Here is a 20,623-nt window from a genome sequence, read left to right on the forward strand (position 1 = left end):
ATCATATGTTACCACTGGAGAAAGCCACTACTGTAATATACTCCTAAACTATGCCCATTGAAATCGATTACTATGTAATACATGGTGGTGTTGAGAGTTACCAAATAGTTCCTCTCTGTCTAATGACAGCAGAAGGGATACCTAAAGTAACCACACCCACTTGAACAAAAATATCTTCAAATATTGATCAAGTGGTGTTTGAACCCTCTCTTTGATTTCAATGGCAAAAAATGCTCTGACTAGAGACAGAACCTCACCAGGTGGAAAAAAAGAATGCAAGGAAAATGCATGTTTTTGTGAGGCTCCCATCAATAGGAGGTAGTTTTTAACCCCTTAAGGACCGGGGTTTTTTCCGTTTTTGCATTTTCGTTTTTTGCTCCTTGCCTTTAAAAAATCATAACTCTTTCAATTTTGCACCTAAAAATCCATATGATTGCTTATTTTTGCGCCAACAATTCTATTTTGTAATGACGTCAGTCATTTTGCCCAAAAATCTACGGTGAAACAGAAAAAAAAGATCATTGTGAGACAAAATTGAAGAAAAAAAAAAAAAACACTGTTTTGTGACTTTTGGGGGCTTCCGTTTCTACGTAGTAAATTTTTAGGTAAAAAGGACACCTCATCTTTATTCTGTAGGTCCATACAATTAAAATGATACCCTACTTATATAGGTTTGATTTTGTCGTACTTCTGGAAAAAATCATAACTTCATGAAGGAAAATTAATATAAATTAATATAAATTAATAATAAATTGTCATCTTCTGATCCCCTATAACTTTTTTATTTTTCCGCGTATGGGGCGGTATGAGGGCTCATTTTTTGCAACGTGATCTGAAGTTTTTAACGGTACCATTTTTGCATTGATAGGACTTATTGATAGATTTTTATTCATTTTTTCATGATATAAAAAGTGACCAAAAATGCACTATTTTGGACTTTGGAATTTTTTTGCACGTACGCCATTGACCGTGCGGTTTAATTAATGATATATTTTTATAATTCGGACATTTCCGCACGCGGCGATACCATATATTTTTATTTACACTGTGTTTTTTTTTTTTATGGGAAAAGGGGGGTGATTCAAACTTTTAATAGGGGAGGGGTTAAATGATCTTTATTCACTTTTTTTTTTCACTTTTTTTTGCAGTGTTATAGCTTCCATAGCGACCTATAACACTGCACACACTGATCTCTTACATTGATCACTGGTTTCTCATAGGAAACCAGTGAGCGATGATTCTGGATCTAAGGCACTGAGCAGTCATTCGGCAATCGGACAGCGAGGAGGCAGGTAGGGATCCTCCGGCTGTCCTGTAAGCTGTTAAAGATGCCGCGATTTCGCCGCGGCTATCCCGAACAGCCCACTGAGCTAACCGGCATGGTTTCACTTTCCCTTTAGTTTTAAAGGGTTAATAGCGCGCGGCACCGCGATCAATGCTGCGCGCTATTAGCCACGTGTCCCGGCCGGGCCTCGCGTTATAGATCGGGAGCGGACACATGACGTTCCAGTACGTCATGTGTCCTTAACGGGTTGAGTGACAACAGTGTGGTTTTTGAAGGAAGAAACACAAAAGGTCTCAAAAAGCAAGCAAATTTTGTCCTTGTGAATGTAATTTTAAAGTTGCAATACACTTTTAACAGATATCCTTCCTAAGATGAACGTTCATGTGGTCCAAAACGAAAGAGGAGAAATACGCTACTGCTTACAGTGGGGATCAAAAGTTTGGGCACCCCAGGTAAAAATTTGTATTAATGTGCATAAAGAAGCCAAGGAAAGATTGAAAAATCTCCAAAAGGTATCAAATTACAGGTTAGACATTCCTTTAATATGTCAACAAAAGTTAGATTTTATTTTCATCATTTACACTTTCAAAATAACAGAAAACAAAAAAATGGCGTCTGCAAAAGTTTGGGCACCCTGCAGAGTTAATATCTTGTACTTACCCCTTTGGCAAGTATCACAACTTGTAAACGCTTTCTGTAGCCAGCCAAGAGTCTTTCAATTCTTGTTTGAGGTATCTTTGCCCATTCTTCCTTACAAAAGTCTTCCAGTTCTTTGATATTTCTGGGCTGTTTGTCAAGCACTCCTCTTTTAAGGTTTATCCATAGATTTTCAATTATGTTGAGGTCAGGAGATTGTGAAGGCCATGGCAAAAACTTCAGTTTACGCCTCTTGATGTAATCCCCTGTTGATTTCGAGGTGTGTTTAGGATCATTATCCATTTGTAGAAGCCATCCTCTCTTTAACTTCAGCTTTTTCACAGATGGCATCAAGTTAGCATCCAAAATTTGCTGAAATTTTATTGAATCCATTTTTCCTTCTACTTGTGAGATGTTCCCTGTGCCACTGGCTGCAATACAACCCCAAAGCATTAAATTCTGTTCCCCTTCTTCTCCAAACGTACCTTTGCTCATTCCGGCCAAAAAGTTCAATTTTAACCTCATCGGTCCACAGAACTTGTTTCCAAAATGAATCAGGCTTGTTTATATGTTCATTTGCAAAGTTCAAATGCTGATTTTTGTGGTGAGGACATAGAAGTTTTCTTCTGATGACTCTTCCATGAAGACCATATTTGTACAAGTATCTCTTTATAGTGGAATAGTGTACCACAAATCCAATGTCAGCCAGATCTTTCTGGAGGGATTGTGCAGTCAAACGTGGGTTTTGAATTGTTTTTCTCACAATCCTGCGAGCTGTTCTGTCTGATATTTTTCTTGGTCTTCCAGATCTTGCTTTAACTTCCACTGTTCCTGATGACTGCCACTTCTTAATTACATTCCGAACAGAGGATATTGACATCTGAAAACGTTTTGCTATCTTCTTATAGCCTTCTCCAGCTTTGTGAGCATCAACTATTTTCAGATTTCTAGACAACTGCTTAGAAGAACCCATGGTGCTGATTGTTGGGGCAAGGTCAGAGAAGTCTGGGCATTTAAAACCTTTGAGATTGACATCACCTGGTCTTCCCAGATGATGATTGAGAACAATCCATGACACTAGCAGGTCTCAGTTTTACAAAGGGGGCAGTGCATGCTATAAATTCTGCAGGGTGCCCAAACTTTTGCAGATGCCATTTTTTTTGTTTTCTGTTATTTTGAAAGTGTAAATGATGGAAATAAAATCTAACTTTTGTAGACATATTATAAGAATGTCTAATCTTTGGAGGTTTTTCCATCTTCTTTATGCACATCAATAAACATTTTTACCTGGGGTGCCCAAACTTTAGATCCCCACTGTAACTCCTCTGGTGTTGGCTTATCTCTTTGGGAACAGTAGTTTTGTTTATTCTTATTTGGCTTATTCTTCTCTCCCTCTACATCATCTGTCGGCTAGAGTTCGTAAGCCTCCATAGACTCTAAACATTTGGCAAGTCCTGCCAAAATTGGTATGTTCAGCTGACTTTTGACTAAAGTGTATGGGGACCTTAGGGTAGATTTATCATGGGATCATTGTCTTTAGAGGTTTTTTTGCCTACACTGGCCACTTGAAATGTCGAACGTGCACCTAAGCACTTTTTTTTGCAAACCTGCAAACCTATGAACATGATCTTAAAGTGGCCATACACCTTGAATAGCTCTCAGCTAAACAATTGTTCAGCCAACAGCTATCCCTCCAAATCTACTCATACGCATGAATGTCCTGCACAGCAGAACGTTTATGAGGTCCAAAAGGACAGAGGAGGAGTAACTACTGCTAGAGTCCTCTGTTGTTGGCTTATCTCTTTGAGAACAGTGGGGTTGGGTAGTTGAAATCCAACATGGCTGATCTTTCCCTCCATCAACATCACCTGTAGAGTTAGTAGGCCTTCATACTCCTGCTAAAGTCAGTGTGCTAGGCTGTTTTTAAAGTGTATAGGGACCTTAAAGGAGATCTGCAGCGGTATATAATTTATCCCCTATCCGCAGGATCAGTCAGACACCTCGCGATCTCCTGTACAGGGTCCCGGAAGGAGGAAGCGTCATGCTGCAACTGACCCCCCCCCCCCCCCCCCTCCATGTACTCTAGCTTTCATACATCCCTGCCTCTCCCATAGAGCTGAATGGAGGGGGGCATGTCTGTCGACCTCAGTGAGGTTGAAGACACAAGCACTAGCCACACAGAGCCGCGGCAGTGCTGGGTCCCTCAGTGGTCGGACCCCTAACAATCAAACACTTATGCGCTATCCTGAGGATAGGGGATAAGTGATATACCACAGCAGATCTCTTTTAAAAGGGTACTCCGGTGGAAAACTTTTTTTAAATCAACTGGTGCCAGAAAGTTAAATATTTGTAAATTACTTCTATTAAAAAATCTTAATCCTTCCAGTACTTATTAGCTGCTGAATACTACAGAAGAAATTATTTTCTTTTTGGAACACAGAGCTGTCTGCTGAATAACGAGCACAGTGCTCTCTGCTGACATCTCTGTCCATTTTAGGAACTGTCCAGAGTAGGAGAAAATCCCCATAGCAAACATATGCTGCTCTGGTCAGTTCCTAAAATGGACAGAGCTGATAAGTGCTGGAAGGATTAAAGGGGTTATCCAGGAAAAAAATTTTTTTATATATATCAACTGGCTCCAGAAAGTTGAACAGATTTGTAAATTACTTCTATTAAAAAATCTTAATCCTTTCAGTACTTATGAGCTTCTGAAGTTAAGGTTGTTCTTTTCTGTCTAAATCCTCTCTGATGACACCTGTCTTGGGAAACGCCAGTTTAGAAGAGGTTTGCTATGGGGATTTGCTTCTAAACTGGGCGTTTCCCAAGACAGGTGTCATCAGAGAGGATTTAGACAGAAAAGAACAACCTTAACTTCAGAAGCTCATAAGTACTGAAAGGATTAAGATTTTTTTAATAGAAGTAATTTACAGATCTGGTTAACTTTCTGGAGCCAGTTGATATATAAAAAAAAGTTTTTTCCTGGAATACCCCTTTAAGATTGTTTAATAGAAGTAATTTACAAATCTGTTTAACTTTCTGGCACCAGTTGATTAAAAAAAAAAAAAAAGAAAGTTTTCCACCGGAGTCCCCCTTTATGTCTTGGTGAATGGACCAAACCAACCTTCATTTCAAAAAGGGCAAGGAAAGTTTGGAGTTGATTTACTGAGCAAGTGATGGAAGGCAGAGCTTTTTAGACATAGACAAGCTTAAAAACATTTCATGCTCTTCTCAGTCATATGTCACTTATGTTATGTATTTGCATTACATAATTGCTTTCTTTTCCAAGAACACAACCTAAATATACAACATAAAGTATAGTTTATCAAATATTAACGTATAATGTTTTTCCTCACTTGCAGGGTCTGATCATACTGAACATATCTAGTACAAGTGGATTTTTTCAAATTTGCGGTCATGCGTATGTTATAATTTGCTCTACAATCCTAATAATTCACGAGGTACAGTATGTTGTCAATCATACAGTTCTTGTCTGGCATTAATACTTTGAATTCTAAACATATAACCGCATACCCCAGAGATCAACTGTTGACAAGGAACCCCACAAAGTGAGAAAGTAATGGCCGATGCTGGATTTATATTATATAATATAATCGTGCTGTCAGTGATATTCACACTCAAATAAAAGTGCACGTTTAACTAAAAATTCAGAGCAGAAGCAGGAAACAAATGGCCGGGATATGTAGGTGCAGCCCACACATTGACACAAATCCAAATGTAGGATCACTACTTTATTGAGCTAATATCAGATGCGTTTCGAGACAAGGATCTCTTTCTCAGTGAAACAGGGCTTGTAAACACACAAGCCATGTTTACATGCCATGCGTCATTTAGAAATAGACCCTTGTCTCGAAATGCGTATGATATTGGCTCAATAAAGTACTGATTCTACATTTGGAATTGTGTCCATGTGTGGACTGCGCCTACATATCCCGGCCATTTGTTTCCTTCTCCTGTTCTGAGTAGTTCATCGATCGGCTTGGATTCCCCAAGATCTGATTCCTGGGTGGCTGCACTGCACACTATTATTTAAAGGGGTACTCTGGCTCTAACATGCTCCGGGGGCTGATGGTAACGGGGTGCTGCGTGAAAGATCATGGGGGTAAGATGTCTTAGCGCCAGAGTACCCCTTTAAGGCTATCACGGTCATTGTGTCTATCACACAACCCGGAAAGGTTCACATACACTTTCCCCATCTACCCTCCCTGTCTTTTTCCTGTTCTAGACATACTGTCGTATGGGAAGCTCTACCATTTTTTTCTCCTATTAAATATGTTTAATTAAAAAAAATTGATAAAGAGAAATTTTGAAGTTACCTTTACATTGCATCGGTTAAAAAAAAAAGTAGTCATTCTAGTCACAAGGAATGGCAGCCATGGCTGAAGTGTAAACCCTAATAGGAAGGGACATTCATCTAAGTAACATACCGTATATTAAGCAGTTTTTTTTTGTTTTGTTTTTTAAGGGCATAGCAATCTTTCGGATAAAGCCTTCCGACCTACATTCAGTGGTGTCTGATGCTTGGTACCACTTTCTATTGTAAGTCTTATTACTGCATCTAAATATCTTCATCCATTCCAATTTTTTTAAGGGAAAATTTAATAAAAATACAGTCCCAGTCTGCAGCCATTATATTATACAGTGGGGGGAGCTGAGCAGATATATATATATATATATAGATATATTTATATATATATATATAGTTATGTAAAAGTTCCAGGATAACTTGTCATTTATTCATGTAAATATCTAGACATTATGAGCGGTCTGACTTCATGATTACCAGCTCAATTTATATATATATATATATATATATATATATATATATATATATATATATACATACATATGTTGAACAGATACAAAGAAGACTGCACTCACCATTCAGTAATCTTGCTTTTATTCCAGCAGGCACATATAAGGCTTCAACTGCGGGCAGAAATAGCAAGAGGCTGGGGTGGGTACGGGACAGAACTGTTTTGCATGCTTAGCGTGCTTTCACAAGCCGACACCTGTCTATACACAGAGAGTTGTCAATCACTAGTAGGACCGCCCACTTGACTACTTAGCCCAGAAAGAGCAAAGGCTTACATGAATACAAGACAATTAATCCTGAATTTTTCCCATAAACTACATATCACTTTGCTCCTCCTGCTCTATAACATACTGCCTGCAGATTCTACAGTATTTTTAATATGACCGGTTCCCTTTAAAGTGCACCTGTTGTTTAAATTTTTTATTTTTTATTTTTTTATTAGAGAAACCATTCAATGTGGTGACAATTAAATTTTAGTGCTTGCACTGCTGTTATTGAGACACTGAAAGCCTCCTTCATGGTGATTGTGCTGGGGGTGATATCTACAATACACTAATATAGATACCATACAGCAAGGTGCTATGAGTATAAATCAAATATACAGCAGTATCAAAGTAAAGGGTTACACTAAACCCTAGTTAGGAGTCATCTTTGGTAAATAAAAAGTTATTTTATATAACAATAACCACTTACGGTAATTTAAACAACATGCAATTTTCTTATGACATGGTCCTTTAAAAGAGCCTGAGAATTTTTGGGACTGTATTTGGGTTTCTCTGTACATCCAAAATCACTACATCTGGAGGGTATGCAATTCAGCTCCAGTATTATCACACACACTTTTGATGCTCCAGTGCTGACTATTTCTTACTAAATGGTCTGACAATGTGTAATGTAGGCTACAAAGTATATACTTACTGTTCTAATACCAAAAATATAAAAACAGGCCTTGGGCTTCACTGTCTAAGCATTAGGTGCCGATTGAACCATTCCCGAAGCAGCATTATTTGCATATGATGTAGATACCAGTGGACAGCAGAGACACCTAGTGGTCAAGACTTAAGTTTTTTGGGCGTAATTTTTCATTTTTGTTAAATAAACTAATTTACAAAAATTTTAGGAATCACATAGGATATCACATAAAGGGAAGTTGTTAGAAATAACAGTACCATTTGAGGTGCCAAACCTCTATTTTTTTTTAGCTGCACAACTTTTTCTAACACAAACTGAAAAACATTTTTACAGGGAATGATGTAGAATGGAGATGTAGAATTTTCTTAAACCCTGCAAACACTTTAAATTCCAAATTACAGAATGAAGAGAAATGCATACAGAAAAGTCTTCCCTTCATCTCTTTATATTATTAGATTAATCTTTCTTTATTAATTTATTTAAACAGTAATTGTTTTGCAGTTTCTTAATCCCTTTCCAACCCATGACATATCGTTACAGCATGGTTCTGCAGCCGACACTCGCCGGTAATAACCGTCATCAGTGCCTACTGTGACTGCACTATTGGATTCATCTATGTGAGAAATAGAATGATTGCTTATAAAAGTGTAAAAAGAGTAAAGTTAGATTTTTTTAAATACCAAATAAATAATACAAATATAATAAAATTCAAGTCATCCCACCTTTCAACATTTTTCTAATCATAGATATAAACAAAAAAAGAAACATATCTAGTGTAACCCTGTGTAATTGTTAAAGGCAAAAAGATACCAAACTATAAAATTGCTGATTTTGGGTCACATCACATCCCAAAAAGAAAATTAATACATTCTCCAGAGAATTGAAACCGATAAAAACTACAGATCCTAACACACACATAATGGATCCGCATGTAATGGATCCGCACATGCGCAGTGTACATCGCAATGTCTGAGTGCACTCAGCGACTCGCAGGCCCCCAGTGTGGCTGCTCGGAGCAGGCCAGGGGACGGGGCAAGGGACGTTTGGGTTTGGCAACAGCTGGAGGCACAATATGGGTCGGGTCACTGCGGATCCGTTACGTGTGACCCTACCCTTAGGCTAGGTTTCCACACAGGTTTATTCTGGTGTTTTGTTTTTTTTTTGTTTTTTTTTAACTGACACTGAAGATTTTAAGCCAAAGTCAGAAGTGAATCCAGTAGGAAGAAGGATAATTCCTTCCTTTATATTTCCCATTCCTGTTGAATGTACTTCTGACTTCGGCTCGAAAACTGCAGTGGCAATTTTTCAAAAACGCTAAATAAATCTGTGTAGAAACCTAGCCCTACTGTTCTGTAAACAGAAAAAAAAGGATTGTAATTCTTTATTTGGAAAAAAAAAGGGTCGCAGTAGAAAAATAAATATGGTATGGGTGAGGAGGAAGGAAATGAAAGAGAAAAATTGAAATTCAGGGGGTTGGGAAGGGGTTAATTATAGGGTAGGTTTGGTGCTCTGGTGCATAGGACTAAGGCGCAGCACCAAGCATAGCCACTAACAGTTGTATGACTCTGTTCCTGGTATACACAGCTTTATTTTATTTTTTATTTTACAGGCATCAGTAGTACAGGAAAGACATGATGTGTATCTCTCCTGCCTTTCTCTCTCTCTCTCTCTCTCTCCATAATATATATATATATATATATATATATATATATATATATATGCTGTTATCTATTAAAACACTGCACCCATTTAATGCATAGACTTCCATTTACCAGCTTTACACACGGTGTCCTGGTTATCCTATCAACATTAACTTATATATCTGGAGTACAAGAATATCTGATGTTTATTGTCATCTCCGTGGCACTTGGATGGACAAACATGTTATATTACACAAGAGGATTTCAGTCCCTGGGTATCTACAGTGTTATGATTCAGAGGGTAAATATCAATTATGATTATTCAATGTTAAATCAAATTTGCTGGATTGTTTCCCATAGGGCAACTAATCACAGAGCCAGGAAGGAGTTAAAAGCAAAAGCACTTTCATAGACGTACCTTTAGATTTGCAAGTTACTTAGCTGGGAATAAACATTTATTTATGTATGTAAATAAGAAGCAAGTGCCCACTGGGCAGGGCTGATCACCTGAAGTGCCCTACATTTCCATCCCCTATCCCTCCTTACCTCCTCCTCCTGCATTTCCATCCCCTATCCCTCCTTACCTCCTCCTCCTGCATTTCCATCCCCTATCCCTCCTTACCTCCTCCTGCATCTCCATCCCCTATCCCTCCTTACCTCCTCCTCCTGCATTTCCATCCCCTATCCCTCCTTACCTCCTCCTGCATCTCCATCCCCTATCCCTCCTTACCTCCTCCTCCTGCATTTCCATCCCCTATCCCTCCTTACCTCCTCCTGCATTTCCATATCCTATCCCTCCTTACCTCCTCCTCCTGCATTTCCATTGTTTTTCACAAAAGTACGTCCAATAAAACAAAATATGTAGCACACAAAAAGCTTCCAATAAACTCTTTGGCTTTGTTTACATGGCAGAATATCCATGCAGAATTCTGCTGAAGAATTTTTCCCAAATTTACTGCCCAGTGACTTTCAAGGGGTACTCCGCTGCTCAGCGTTTGGAACATGATGTGATGTCCCAGGTGTGTTCAATCGGATTCAGGTCTGGGGAACGGGCGGGCCGGTCCATAGCATCAATGTCTTCCTCTTGCAGGAACTGCTGACACACTCCAGCCACATGAGATCTAGCATTGTCTTGCATTAGGAGGAACCCAGGGCCAACCGCACCAGCATATGGTCTCGCAAGGGGTCTGAGGATCTCATCTCGGTACCCAATGGCAGTCAGGCTACCTCTGGAAAGCACATGGAAGGCTGTATGGCCCCCAAAAGAAATGCCACCCCACACCATTACTGACCCACCGCCAAACTGGTCATGCTGGAGGATGTTGCAGGCAGTAGAACGTTCTCCATGGTGTCTCCAGACACTGTCACATATTCTCAGTGTGAACCTGCGTTCATCTGTGAAGAGCACAGGGCGCCAGTGACCAATTTGCCAATCTTGGTGTTTCTGGCAAATGCCAAACTTCCTGCACGGTGTTGGGCTGTAAGCACAACCCCCACCTGTGGATGTCGGGCCCTCATACCACCCTCATTGAGTATCTTTCTAACCGTTTGAGTGGACACATGCACATTTGTAGCCTGCTGGAGGTCATTTTGCAGGGCTCTGGTAGTGCTCCTCCTGCTCCTCCATGCACAAAGGTGGAGGTAGCAGTCTTGCTTCTGGGTTGTTGCCTTCCTACGGTCTCCTCCATGTCTCCTGATGTACTGGCCTGTCTCCTGGTAGCGCCTCCATGCTCTGGACACTACACTGACAGGCATAGCAAACCTTCTTGCCACAGCTCGCATTGATGTGCCATCCTGGATGAGCTGCACTACCTGAGCCACTTGTGTGGGATATAGACTCCGTCTCATGCTATCAATAGAGTAAAAGCACTCAAAAGTGACCAAAACATCAGCCCGGAAGCATAGGAAATGAGAAGTGGTCTGCGGTCACCACCTGCAGAACCACTCCTTTATTGGCGGTGTCTTGCTAATTGCCTATAATTTCCACCTGTTGTCTGTTCCATTTGCACAACAGCATGTGAAATTGATTGTCAGTCAGTGTTGCTTCCTGAGTGGACAGTGTGATTTTACAGAAATGTGATTGACTTGGAGTTACATTGAGTTGTTTAAGTGTTCCCTGTTTTTTTTTGAGCAGTGTATTATATAAATGTACTTACCAAACGACATATTTTTTTCCAGGTCATCTTGAATGATGTCTTGAAGTTTTTATTAGTGTATATTCTCTTCCTATTTGGATTTGGTGTAGGTAAGCAGCTTATTCCTTTTCTATACATAGTGTAAATAGATGATTATCTGTGTACCAACTACATTGATGGTGGGGCTTTGTAACATATATATTTCAGATCAAATTATTTGGCAATTTTTTTTAAACATTGGCTGTGCAACCCGAGACATAGTCACACACGTTCCATAATTCCATAAGCATGATCATTTATATCTTAACCTCTTAAGGATAAAACCTATTTTTACCGTGAGGACACTGCTAATTTTCATTTTTGCATTTTCATTTTTACCTCCTTGCCTTTTGAGAGACATAATCTTTTATTTTTCCATTCATAAACCCATATGAGGCTTGTTTTTTGCCTGACTATTTGTACTTAGTAATGACATCTTTCGTTTTACCATAATATTTATGGCACAACCGAAAAAAATATTGTTTGTGGGGGGGAATTGATAAGAAAACTATTTTGATGAGAAAAGCTATTTTTGGGTGGTTTGGTTTTTATGCAGTGCGCTTTATGGTAAATTTGATACAATATCTTTTTATTTTTAGGTCAATGTGATAAAAACGATACCCAATTTATGTTATTTTTCTATTATTGTACTACTTTAAAAAAGTAAAATGCTGTACTAAAAAGTAAAATGTGTACTTTTCTGACCCTTATAACTTTTTCATATTTACGTATACAGGGATGAATGAGGGCACATTTGCTGTGTGGTCTGTAATTTATTTCTAAAATATATGATGTGACCAAAAATCAGCATTCTTGACGATTGGATTTTTTTTTTAGCATTTACGCCACTTACCATGCAGGATCTTAAACATTATATTTTAATAGTTTGTACAAATACACATGCAGTGATACCAAAGATGTTTATTATATTATGCATTTTTTGTGGGATGGAGGATTTAAATGGGAAAAAGGTTGATTTTATTTTTTTAAGGGGAGGGGCTTTATAATAAAAAAAAATATATATTTTTTGTTTTACACTTTTTTAAGTCCACATAGTGGACGTTTATATGCATTCATTAGATTGCATTCACTGTATAATGCTATGCCTATGATATAGCATTATACAGACTAACCGGCGCTCCACTGATATAGCCTGGCTAAGGCAGGTATGTTGACCCTCCGCCACTGTTTTAGCTCATTGGACACCCGCAATCTTTCTTGGGGGTCCGATGAGCCCACTGAGCTAACCAGCATCTATGATTTAATGCTTTAAATCAGGGATCAAGTCCTGGGGAAAACAAAGTGTGGGAACTCACCCAAGATTTCCACTCAAGGGCTGGTACTGCTAATGGGAATTGTGTTCCTGCTGTGGAAAAAGTGCAAGAACTCAGTTCCCTCGCGTTCCTGCAGGACTTGAGCCCTGCTTTAAATGCTTCCATGCGAGCACAGCTTCTGCACGTGCTTCATAGTCACTTAATGCTCCAGTGCATGCATTTACGCCCCTGTGCATTAGGTCTTGGGAATCAAAGATGTAAGCTTACACCCAATGGGGGAGATTTATCAAAACCTGTCCAGAGGAAAAGTTGTCCAGTTGCCCATAGCAACCAATCAGCTTGCTTCTTTCATTTTTAACAAGGCCTCTGCAAAATGAAAGTAATCTGACTGGTTGCTATGGGCAACTTTTCCTTTGCACAGGTTTTGATAAATCTCCCCCTATATCCTTAACAGGTTAAAGAGGTACTTCAGCTTTGAACTTTTTTTTTTAAATCCTGCACAAGCTGCCAGCATTTAAAAAAAAACAAAAAACCTGGACTTACCTTCCACCACTTCCCCGATATCCTGGTCTCAGCCTCCGCTGCAACGCAATCCTCTTCCTGGTGAAGGCGGCCGATGCGTCAGACTGCAGCTAATTGCAGCAATGTCCCTCCTCGGCCAGTGTTTGGCCATTTGGTCTCACCTTGGTAAAAGGAATGGATTGATGAGTCAAGAGAGGTCAATAAGAGCATAGTTTGTTTTGTTTCTTATTCTACACAGTGTATCACTGCATTATGAATACTATTTTTATGGGTACCACAGTTATGGCCATAAATGTTGGCACCCCAGAAATTGTTCTAGAAAATGAAGTATTTCTCACAGAAAAGGATTGCGGTAACACATGTTTTGTTATACACATGTTTATTCCCTTGTATTGGAACTAAACCAAAAAAGGACATAATGTCACACCAAACTTCAAAAATGGTCTGGACAAAATTATTTGCACCCTTAACTTAATATTTGGTTGCACATCCTTTGGAAAAAAATAACTGAAATCAGTCACTTCCTATAACCATCAATAAGCTTCTTACACCTCTCAGCTGGAATGTTGGACCACTCTTCCTTTGCAAACTGCTCCAGGTCTCTCTTATTGGAAGGACGCCTTTTCCCAACAGCAATTTTAAGATCTCTCCACAGGTGTTCAATGGGATTTAGATCTTGACTCATTGCTGCCACTTCAGAACTCTCCAGCGCTTTGTTGCTGTCCATTTCTGGGTGCCTTTTGATGTATGTTTGGGGTCATTGTCCTGCTGGAAGACCCAAGATCTTGGAGGCAAACCCAGCTTTCTGACACTGGGCTGTACAGTGCGACCCAAAATCCATTGGTAATCCTCAGATTTCATGATGCCTTGCACACATTCAAGGCACCCAGCGCCAGAGGCAGCAAAACAACCCCAAAGCATCATTGAACCTCCACCATATTTCACTGTAGGTACTGTGTTCATTTCTTTGTAGGCCTCATTCCGTTTTCAGTAAACAGTAGAATGATGTGCTTTACCAAAAAGCTCTATCTTGGTCTCATCTGTCCACAAGACGTTTTCCCAGAAGGATTTTGGCTTACTCAAGTTCTATTGTCAAAATGTAGTCTTGCTTTTTTATGTCTCTGTGTCAGCAGTGGGGTCCTCCTGGGTCTCCTGCCATAGCGTTTCATTTCGTTTAAATGTCAACAGATAGTTTGCATTGACACTGATACTCCTTGAGCCTGCAGGACAGCTTGAATATCTTTGGAACTTGTTTGGGGCTGCTTATCCACCATCCGGATGTTACAGCCTGCCCACACCTTTTACTTGCCACAGGTGAGTTTAAAGGAGCATCACATGCTTGAAACAATCTTATTTTTCCACAATTTTGAAAGGGTGCGTATAATTTTGGCCAGACCATTTTTGGAGTTTGGTGTGACATTATGTCCAATTAGCTTTTTTTCCTCCCTTTTTTGGTTTAGTTCCAATACACACAAAGCGAATAAACATGTGTATAGCAAAACATGTGTTACTGCAATCCTTTTCTGTGAGAAATACTTCATTTTCTAGAAACATTTCAGGGTTGCCAACATTTACGGCCATGACTGTATGTATTCTTTATTGTTTCTGCAATAACAAACTGTAACTTGTTGCATATTATAACCAATTTCTGGGAAAAGAAAAAAACCTAAAAAATAAAATGTTTTCTTTTCTTTTAACAGCTCTCGCTTCATTGATAGAACATTGCACTGAGGGTGATCAGTGCAGTCCTTATAGCAGCTTCAGAACAGCCACCATGGAACTATTTAAGCTGACCATAGGATTAGGAGACTTGGAGATGCAACAGGACTCCAAATATTCCACTTTGCATATGCTTCTTCTATTAGTTTATGTTATATTAACATTTGTGCTTCTACTCAATATGCTCATTGTATTAATGGGTGAAACTGTGGATAAAATTTCTAAGGAAAGTGAAAATATCTGGAAGCTTCAGGTGTGTAAATAGTGTAAATTTCATCGCTTAGCAAGCAAACACTTACAACAAAAATCTAAAGAAATGATATTGGGGGAGATTTATCAAAACCTGTCTAGGGGAAAATTTGCTATGTTGCCCACAGTAACCAATCAGATGTGAATTCGGGTGGAAAAACAGACATGGTGCACATCTACAATCTTGTATAATGATCTGATTGCTTCTCAGCATAATATCAAACACTAACAGGTTGTTAGTATACATTTTTGATCAAAAAGTACAAGCCCACTCGCCACGTCAAGGCCACCTATTTAGAGTGGGTCCCTAATGTCCCTAGCATAAAATGGCGCAGCACCGGGCGGCGACCACCACCGCCGCGACACCAATGCCCACAGGGGGGGGGGAACGACCCACCGGCAAAGCGGCCCCAATGCCACTCAAACCAGTCTATGGGCCGTACCCCCCGCAGACACGGCGCCACGGCAGCAACGGACACCGCACAGCACCACACCAGTGTGAACAAGGTGTAATGGCTCACTTACCATGCTCTCCCAGTCAGACTGGGAGGGTGCTAGGAAAGAAATGACCCATGTGTAGCTAACTACTACTTATATAGGGTTGGGCTGAGGGGGTGGGGAAGAGTGCAGCACATGTTCAAACAAAAAAAAAAGAGGGGATAGAAATCACAGTGTGAATTCGGGTAGAAAAACAGACATGGTGCACATCTACAGTCTTGTATAATGATCTGACTGCTTCTCAGCATAATATCAAAAACTAACAGGTTGTTAGTATACATTTTTGATCAAAAAGTACAAGCCCACTCGCCACGTCAAGGCCACCTATTTAGAGTGGGTCCCTAACGTCCCCGTAACCAATCAGATGGCTTTTTTAATTTTTCAGAGGCCTTTTCAAAAATGAAAGAAGCGATCTGATTGGTTGCTATGGGCAACTCAGCAACTTTTCCTCTGGACAGGTTTTGAAACATCTACCCCTTTGTGTTGTGAGTGTACTTGTTAAACATGCACACAGGATACTGTATATCTTAGGCTGGGTCCACACTACATTTTGTCCCATACGGGAGCGCATACGGCAGGAGGGAGCTAAAACCTCGCGCTCCCGTATGTGACCGTATGCGCTCCCGTATGCCATTCATTTCAATGAGCCGGCCGGAGTGAAACGTTCGGTCCGGTCGGCTCATTTTTGCGCCGTATGCGCTTTTACAACCGGACCTAAAACCGTGGTTGACCACAGTTTTAGGTCCGGTTGTAAAAGCGCATACGGCGCAAAAATGAGCCGACCGGACCGAACGTTTCACTCCGGTCGGCTCATTGAAGTGAATGGCATACGGGAGCGCATACGGTCACATACGGGAGCGCGAGGTTTTAGCTCCCTCCTGCCGTATGCGCTCCCGTATGGGACAAAACGTAGTGTGGACCCAGCCTTAATGTGTTGAGCCTCCCTCTATTTGATGTGCAAAGTGAAAATTCAGGTTAGGCTGCATTCACATCTCGGTTTTACACTACGGGTGCCGGATCTGGCTGGGGAGGGGCAAACCGGGCGCTCCCGTACCCCAGCCGGACCAGCGCTAAACTCCATTCACTTTAATGAGCTGACCGGAGTCAAATGGTGACTCCGGTTGGCTCATTTTTGACCCGTATCCAGTTTTGTGACCGGACCTAAAACCGTAGTATACGGGTCAAAAATGAGCCAACCGGAGTCACCGTTTGACTCCGGTCGGCTCATTAAAGTGAATGGAGTTTAGCGATGGTCCGGCTGGGGTACGGGAGTGCCCGGTTTGCCCCTCCCCAGCCGGATCCGGCACCCGTAGTGTAAAACCGAGATGTGAATGCAGCCTTACAGTGTGGTTGCTACATGCGGATGAAACCATGCTCACATGTGGCAGTCGATACCTGCATAATTTTGTTGGTAATTCATTATTTGCCAATGCATATGGGTATGTTTTCGTCTGCATACAGCACCCACATTATTAGGGCATACCATTACTAAGACAGTACCACCAGGTCTGCTAGTTACAGTGGTTCTGCTAGAACAGTGGTCTCCAACCTGCGGACCTCCAGATGTTGCAAAACTACAACTCCCAGTATGCCCGGACAGCCGTTGGCTGTCCGGGCATGCTGGGAGTTGTAGTTTTGCAACATCTGGGGGTCCACAGGTTGAAGACCACTGTGCTAGAATGTTCAGATGAAGTGTTAGCACGAATAGAGACATAGAAAACTATACATTCACAGTACACTACTAAGTATTGGGGCACCCATTTGAGTTTACTTCAGTATGGGCTGATGTCCAGTAACACAGCACAGCCACTACACAATGCATGTAGCCAAAACGTCAGGCTCCATTCCTTGTCTTAAAGGGGTTATCCAGGGAAAAACTTTTTGTCATATATCAACTGGCTCCAGAAAGTTCAATAGATTTGTAAATTTAAAAAAAAATCTTAATCCTTTCTGTGCTTATGAGCTGATGAAGTTGAGTTGTTCTTTTCTGTCTAAGTGTTCTCTGATGACACGTGTCTCGGGAACCGCCCAGTTTAGAAGCAAATCCCCATAGCAAACCTCTTCTACTCTGTGCAGTTCCCGAGACAAGCATAGATGTCAGCAGAGAGCACTGTTGCCAGACAGAAAACAACAACTCAACTTCAGCAGCTGATAATTATTAAAAGGATTTCGATTTTTTAATACAAGTAATTTACAAATCTGTTTAACTTTCTGGAGCCAGTTGATATATATATATATATATATATATATATATATATATATATATATATATATATATAAATGTTTTTTCCTGGTATACCCCTTTAATCTTGGCATCATGGCTGTGATGAACAGATGAGTGTCAGCACTCTGTCAATCAGCTATTAGAGGCTTATTCAGAGCATAGTTCATTAGTGATGTTTGCCCCCAAAAAATGCAATAAATGCCAACTGTAAGCAAATGTTCAAATAACAACAAAGTGGATGCTAGCAAAATAAAGCCAAATAGTACTAAAGAGGAAAGAGAATAAAAATCATGTGTAACCCCCAGTATCAATGGTCAGGACTACAGTATGTTCCATGATACCTCTGGAAGCAACATCAGCACTGGGACTGGTTATCAGAAACTTCATGGACAGGGTTTTTATTGCCTAACTAACTGAGGTTATGATGCACAACGTCAAATATTTCCTAGAAAACTGTGGAGATGAACCACGTTTCAATATTTGGCATTCTGATAAGTGAATCTAGGTTTGGCAGATCCCAGGAAAATCATTTTTTAAAGAACTCTAAACAATTGAATGCCGCCAATAATGTGACAACAGATTTAAAGATGTCCAGTAAAAAAAAAAAAAAAGATCCCCTATGCACAGGATGGGGAATAAGTGTCTGATCACGGGGGTCCAGCCACTGGGACCCATGTGATCTCCTATATGGGGCCCCAGCTTGGCCCCTGCAAATGTTGTTTCCCACCCAGCACTTCAACTTGTCAAAACACGCCCCCTCCATTCCTCTCTATGGGAGAAGTAGATGCACAGCATTTGCCGGTCTCCGCCTCTCCCATAGAGGTGAATGGAGGGGGCATGTTTCGACAAGCTGACGTGCCAGGAACTAAATATCTGCAGTTTCAGTATAACAACTCACTCTGGTGTCTACATACTGTTGTCCTCTAAGGTATATTGCGCTAAACATATATCTGTGGAATAGTCATTAAGGGGGAGATTTATCAAACAAGAAAGAAAGCATGATCCAGTACTTGAACAAAACTTGCAGCTTTATTGGATTCCGTATCAAATAGACTTCACACAGAAAAAACGATCACTCCACTGTCATACGCGTTTCAAGCGCCTGCGCGCTCTTCATCGTGACGTCATGGATCTCTCAGGTAGAAGCTTATATCCGCATTTTCACAGGTGTGGGATAATTTCGTTAATATGCATGTACCCTCCCGGTGAGCTATCTTACCTCGAAAGGTAACCATGATTACAAGGTTACATTATTGAGTGCACGCACTATAGATTAAAATATGTGGGTTACACTACATGAAAATTGAAAGTATGTGCCTTAGAGCACATTAATGACATAGGGACAATGAGTACTCGAAATAAATCTGCCGCATCTCAGCATTTCCAAATGATTCACAATGGCAATGTGTCAGGCTTTAGAATATTTGCAAGTGAACATCTTAAAGTCAGTGTCTGGCTGATAGAAAACTATTGCAGTTCACTCTGGGCACTTGTGCGCCTTTCAGCATGAATATCTGGAGAGAACTGCCTTTACATTATTGAGTACCTTTTCTATTTTTCATTTGTTGCTATATTTGTGAAATTATGTGTTATTCAGTGATAATTTTTACACCCAATACATGCTGAAGGTGAACGTGGATTGTTTTTAAGATTTTTTGATCTTACATATTGTTTTTTAAATGAACACCACTACCCTTGTTTTCATGGTTGAAAGGCTGGAGCAGAATTCTCCTTCAGTATTGTTTTTTTTTTCTTTCTTATCTCTTTTTCCAAGTTCTCAGTGTTTTTCAAGGTCCTGTTCTTAATAAGTTTCATTTCCTGTAGCTGACCTCACTTGCTGAAGAATTGAAACTTTTTGTTATTAGCTAAAACTACAACTATTGTAGCAACCATTTACTTGCGTCAACTCCCCAAATTGATAGATACGCCCTTCGCTCTTATATACTGATGTTTGATAAAAATAAAGACAGAATGTTTTCCTCATATCTACTTGTCTGTCATCTTTTCCCATGAGGGAGACACTCTCCTGGCGCCAGGGAGAGTCACAAAAACCAAGGTGGAACCAGGGCACTTATGCCAGGGGCATATAGTGAGGAGTAGCAGATCCTTTCAATGTTTATCTCTCGAGGTAAAATAGCTCACAGGGAGGGTACATGCAAATTAACCAAATTATCTCTCACCTGTGAAAATGCAGATATAAGCTTCTACCTGAGAGATCCATGACATCCCTGATGAAGAGCGCGCAGGCATTTGAAACGCATATGACAGTGGAGTGATCGTTTTTACTGTGTGAAGTCTATTTGATAAGGAATCCAATAACGCTGCAAGTTTTGTTCAAGTGCTGGATCATCCTTTCTTTCTTGTGCTGGTTAGCACCTTGCCGGGTGCAGGTCCGTGCACTATCATTTGGGAGGTGAGCTGAACATTACTATTTCAGAGATTTATCAAAACCTGTCCAGAGGAAAAGTTGCTGAGTTGCTCATAGCAATCAATCAGATCACTTCTTTCATTTTTCAGAGGCCTTTTCAAATATGAAATAAGTTATCTGATTGGTTGCTATGGGCAACTGGCCAACTTTTCCTCTGGACAGGTTTTGATAAATCTCCCCATAAGGGTTTTATTCATGGTGCCAAAGTCAAGGACCTTGATAGCTGAT

General features: G+C 40.3%; 2 protein-coding genes across 5 annotated transcripts in view; one reads left to right on the forward strand and one right to left on the reverse strand.

Annotated features, from left to right (window-relative positions):
• ASPA (aspartoacylase) overlaps window positions 1-20,623 on the reverse strand; it is a 174,586-nt gene that overhangs the window by 105,617 nt on the left and 48,346 nt on the right. For all 4 annotated transcript variants that reach the window (XM_056559267.1, XM_056559263.1, XM_056559265.1 and 1 more), the window contains exon 2: window positions 13,299-13,438. The gene's annotated coding sequence lies outside the window, so the exon portion shown is untranslated. The remainder of the gene's footprint in view (window positions 1-13,298; window positions 13,439-20,623) is intronic.
• LOC130357494 (transient receptor potential cation channel subfamily V member 3-like) overlaps window positions 1-20,623 on the forward strand; it is a 74,610-nt gene that overhangs the window by 42,986 nt on the left and 11,001 nt on the right. Inside the window, exons 10-14 of the mRNA XM_056560193.1 lie at window positions 5,281-5,379; window positions 6,405-6,478; window positions 9,443-9,608; window positions 11,486-11,552; window positions 14,978-15,249. Of these exons, the coding sequence (XP_056416168.1) occupies window positions 5,281-5,379; window positions 6,405-6,478; window positions 9,443-9,608; window positions 11,486-11,552; window positions 14,978-15,249 (678 nt within the window). The remainder of the gene's footprint in view (window positions 1-5,280; window positions 5,380-6,404; window positions 6,479-9,442; window positions 9,609-11,485; window positions 11,553-14,977; window positions 15,250-20,623) is intronic.

Source organism: Hyla sarda, chromosome 2 (genome assembly GCF_029499605.1).
Source record: "Hyla sarda isolate aHylSar1 chromosome 2, aHylSar1.hap1, whole genome shotgun sequence".
Taxonomy (NCBI): Eukaryota; Metazoa; Chordata; class Amphibia; order Anura; family Hylidae; genus Hyla; species Hyla sarda.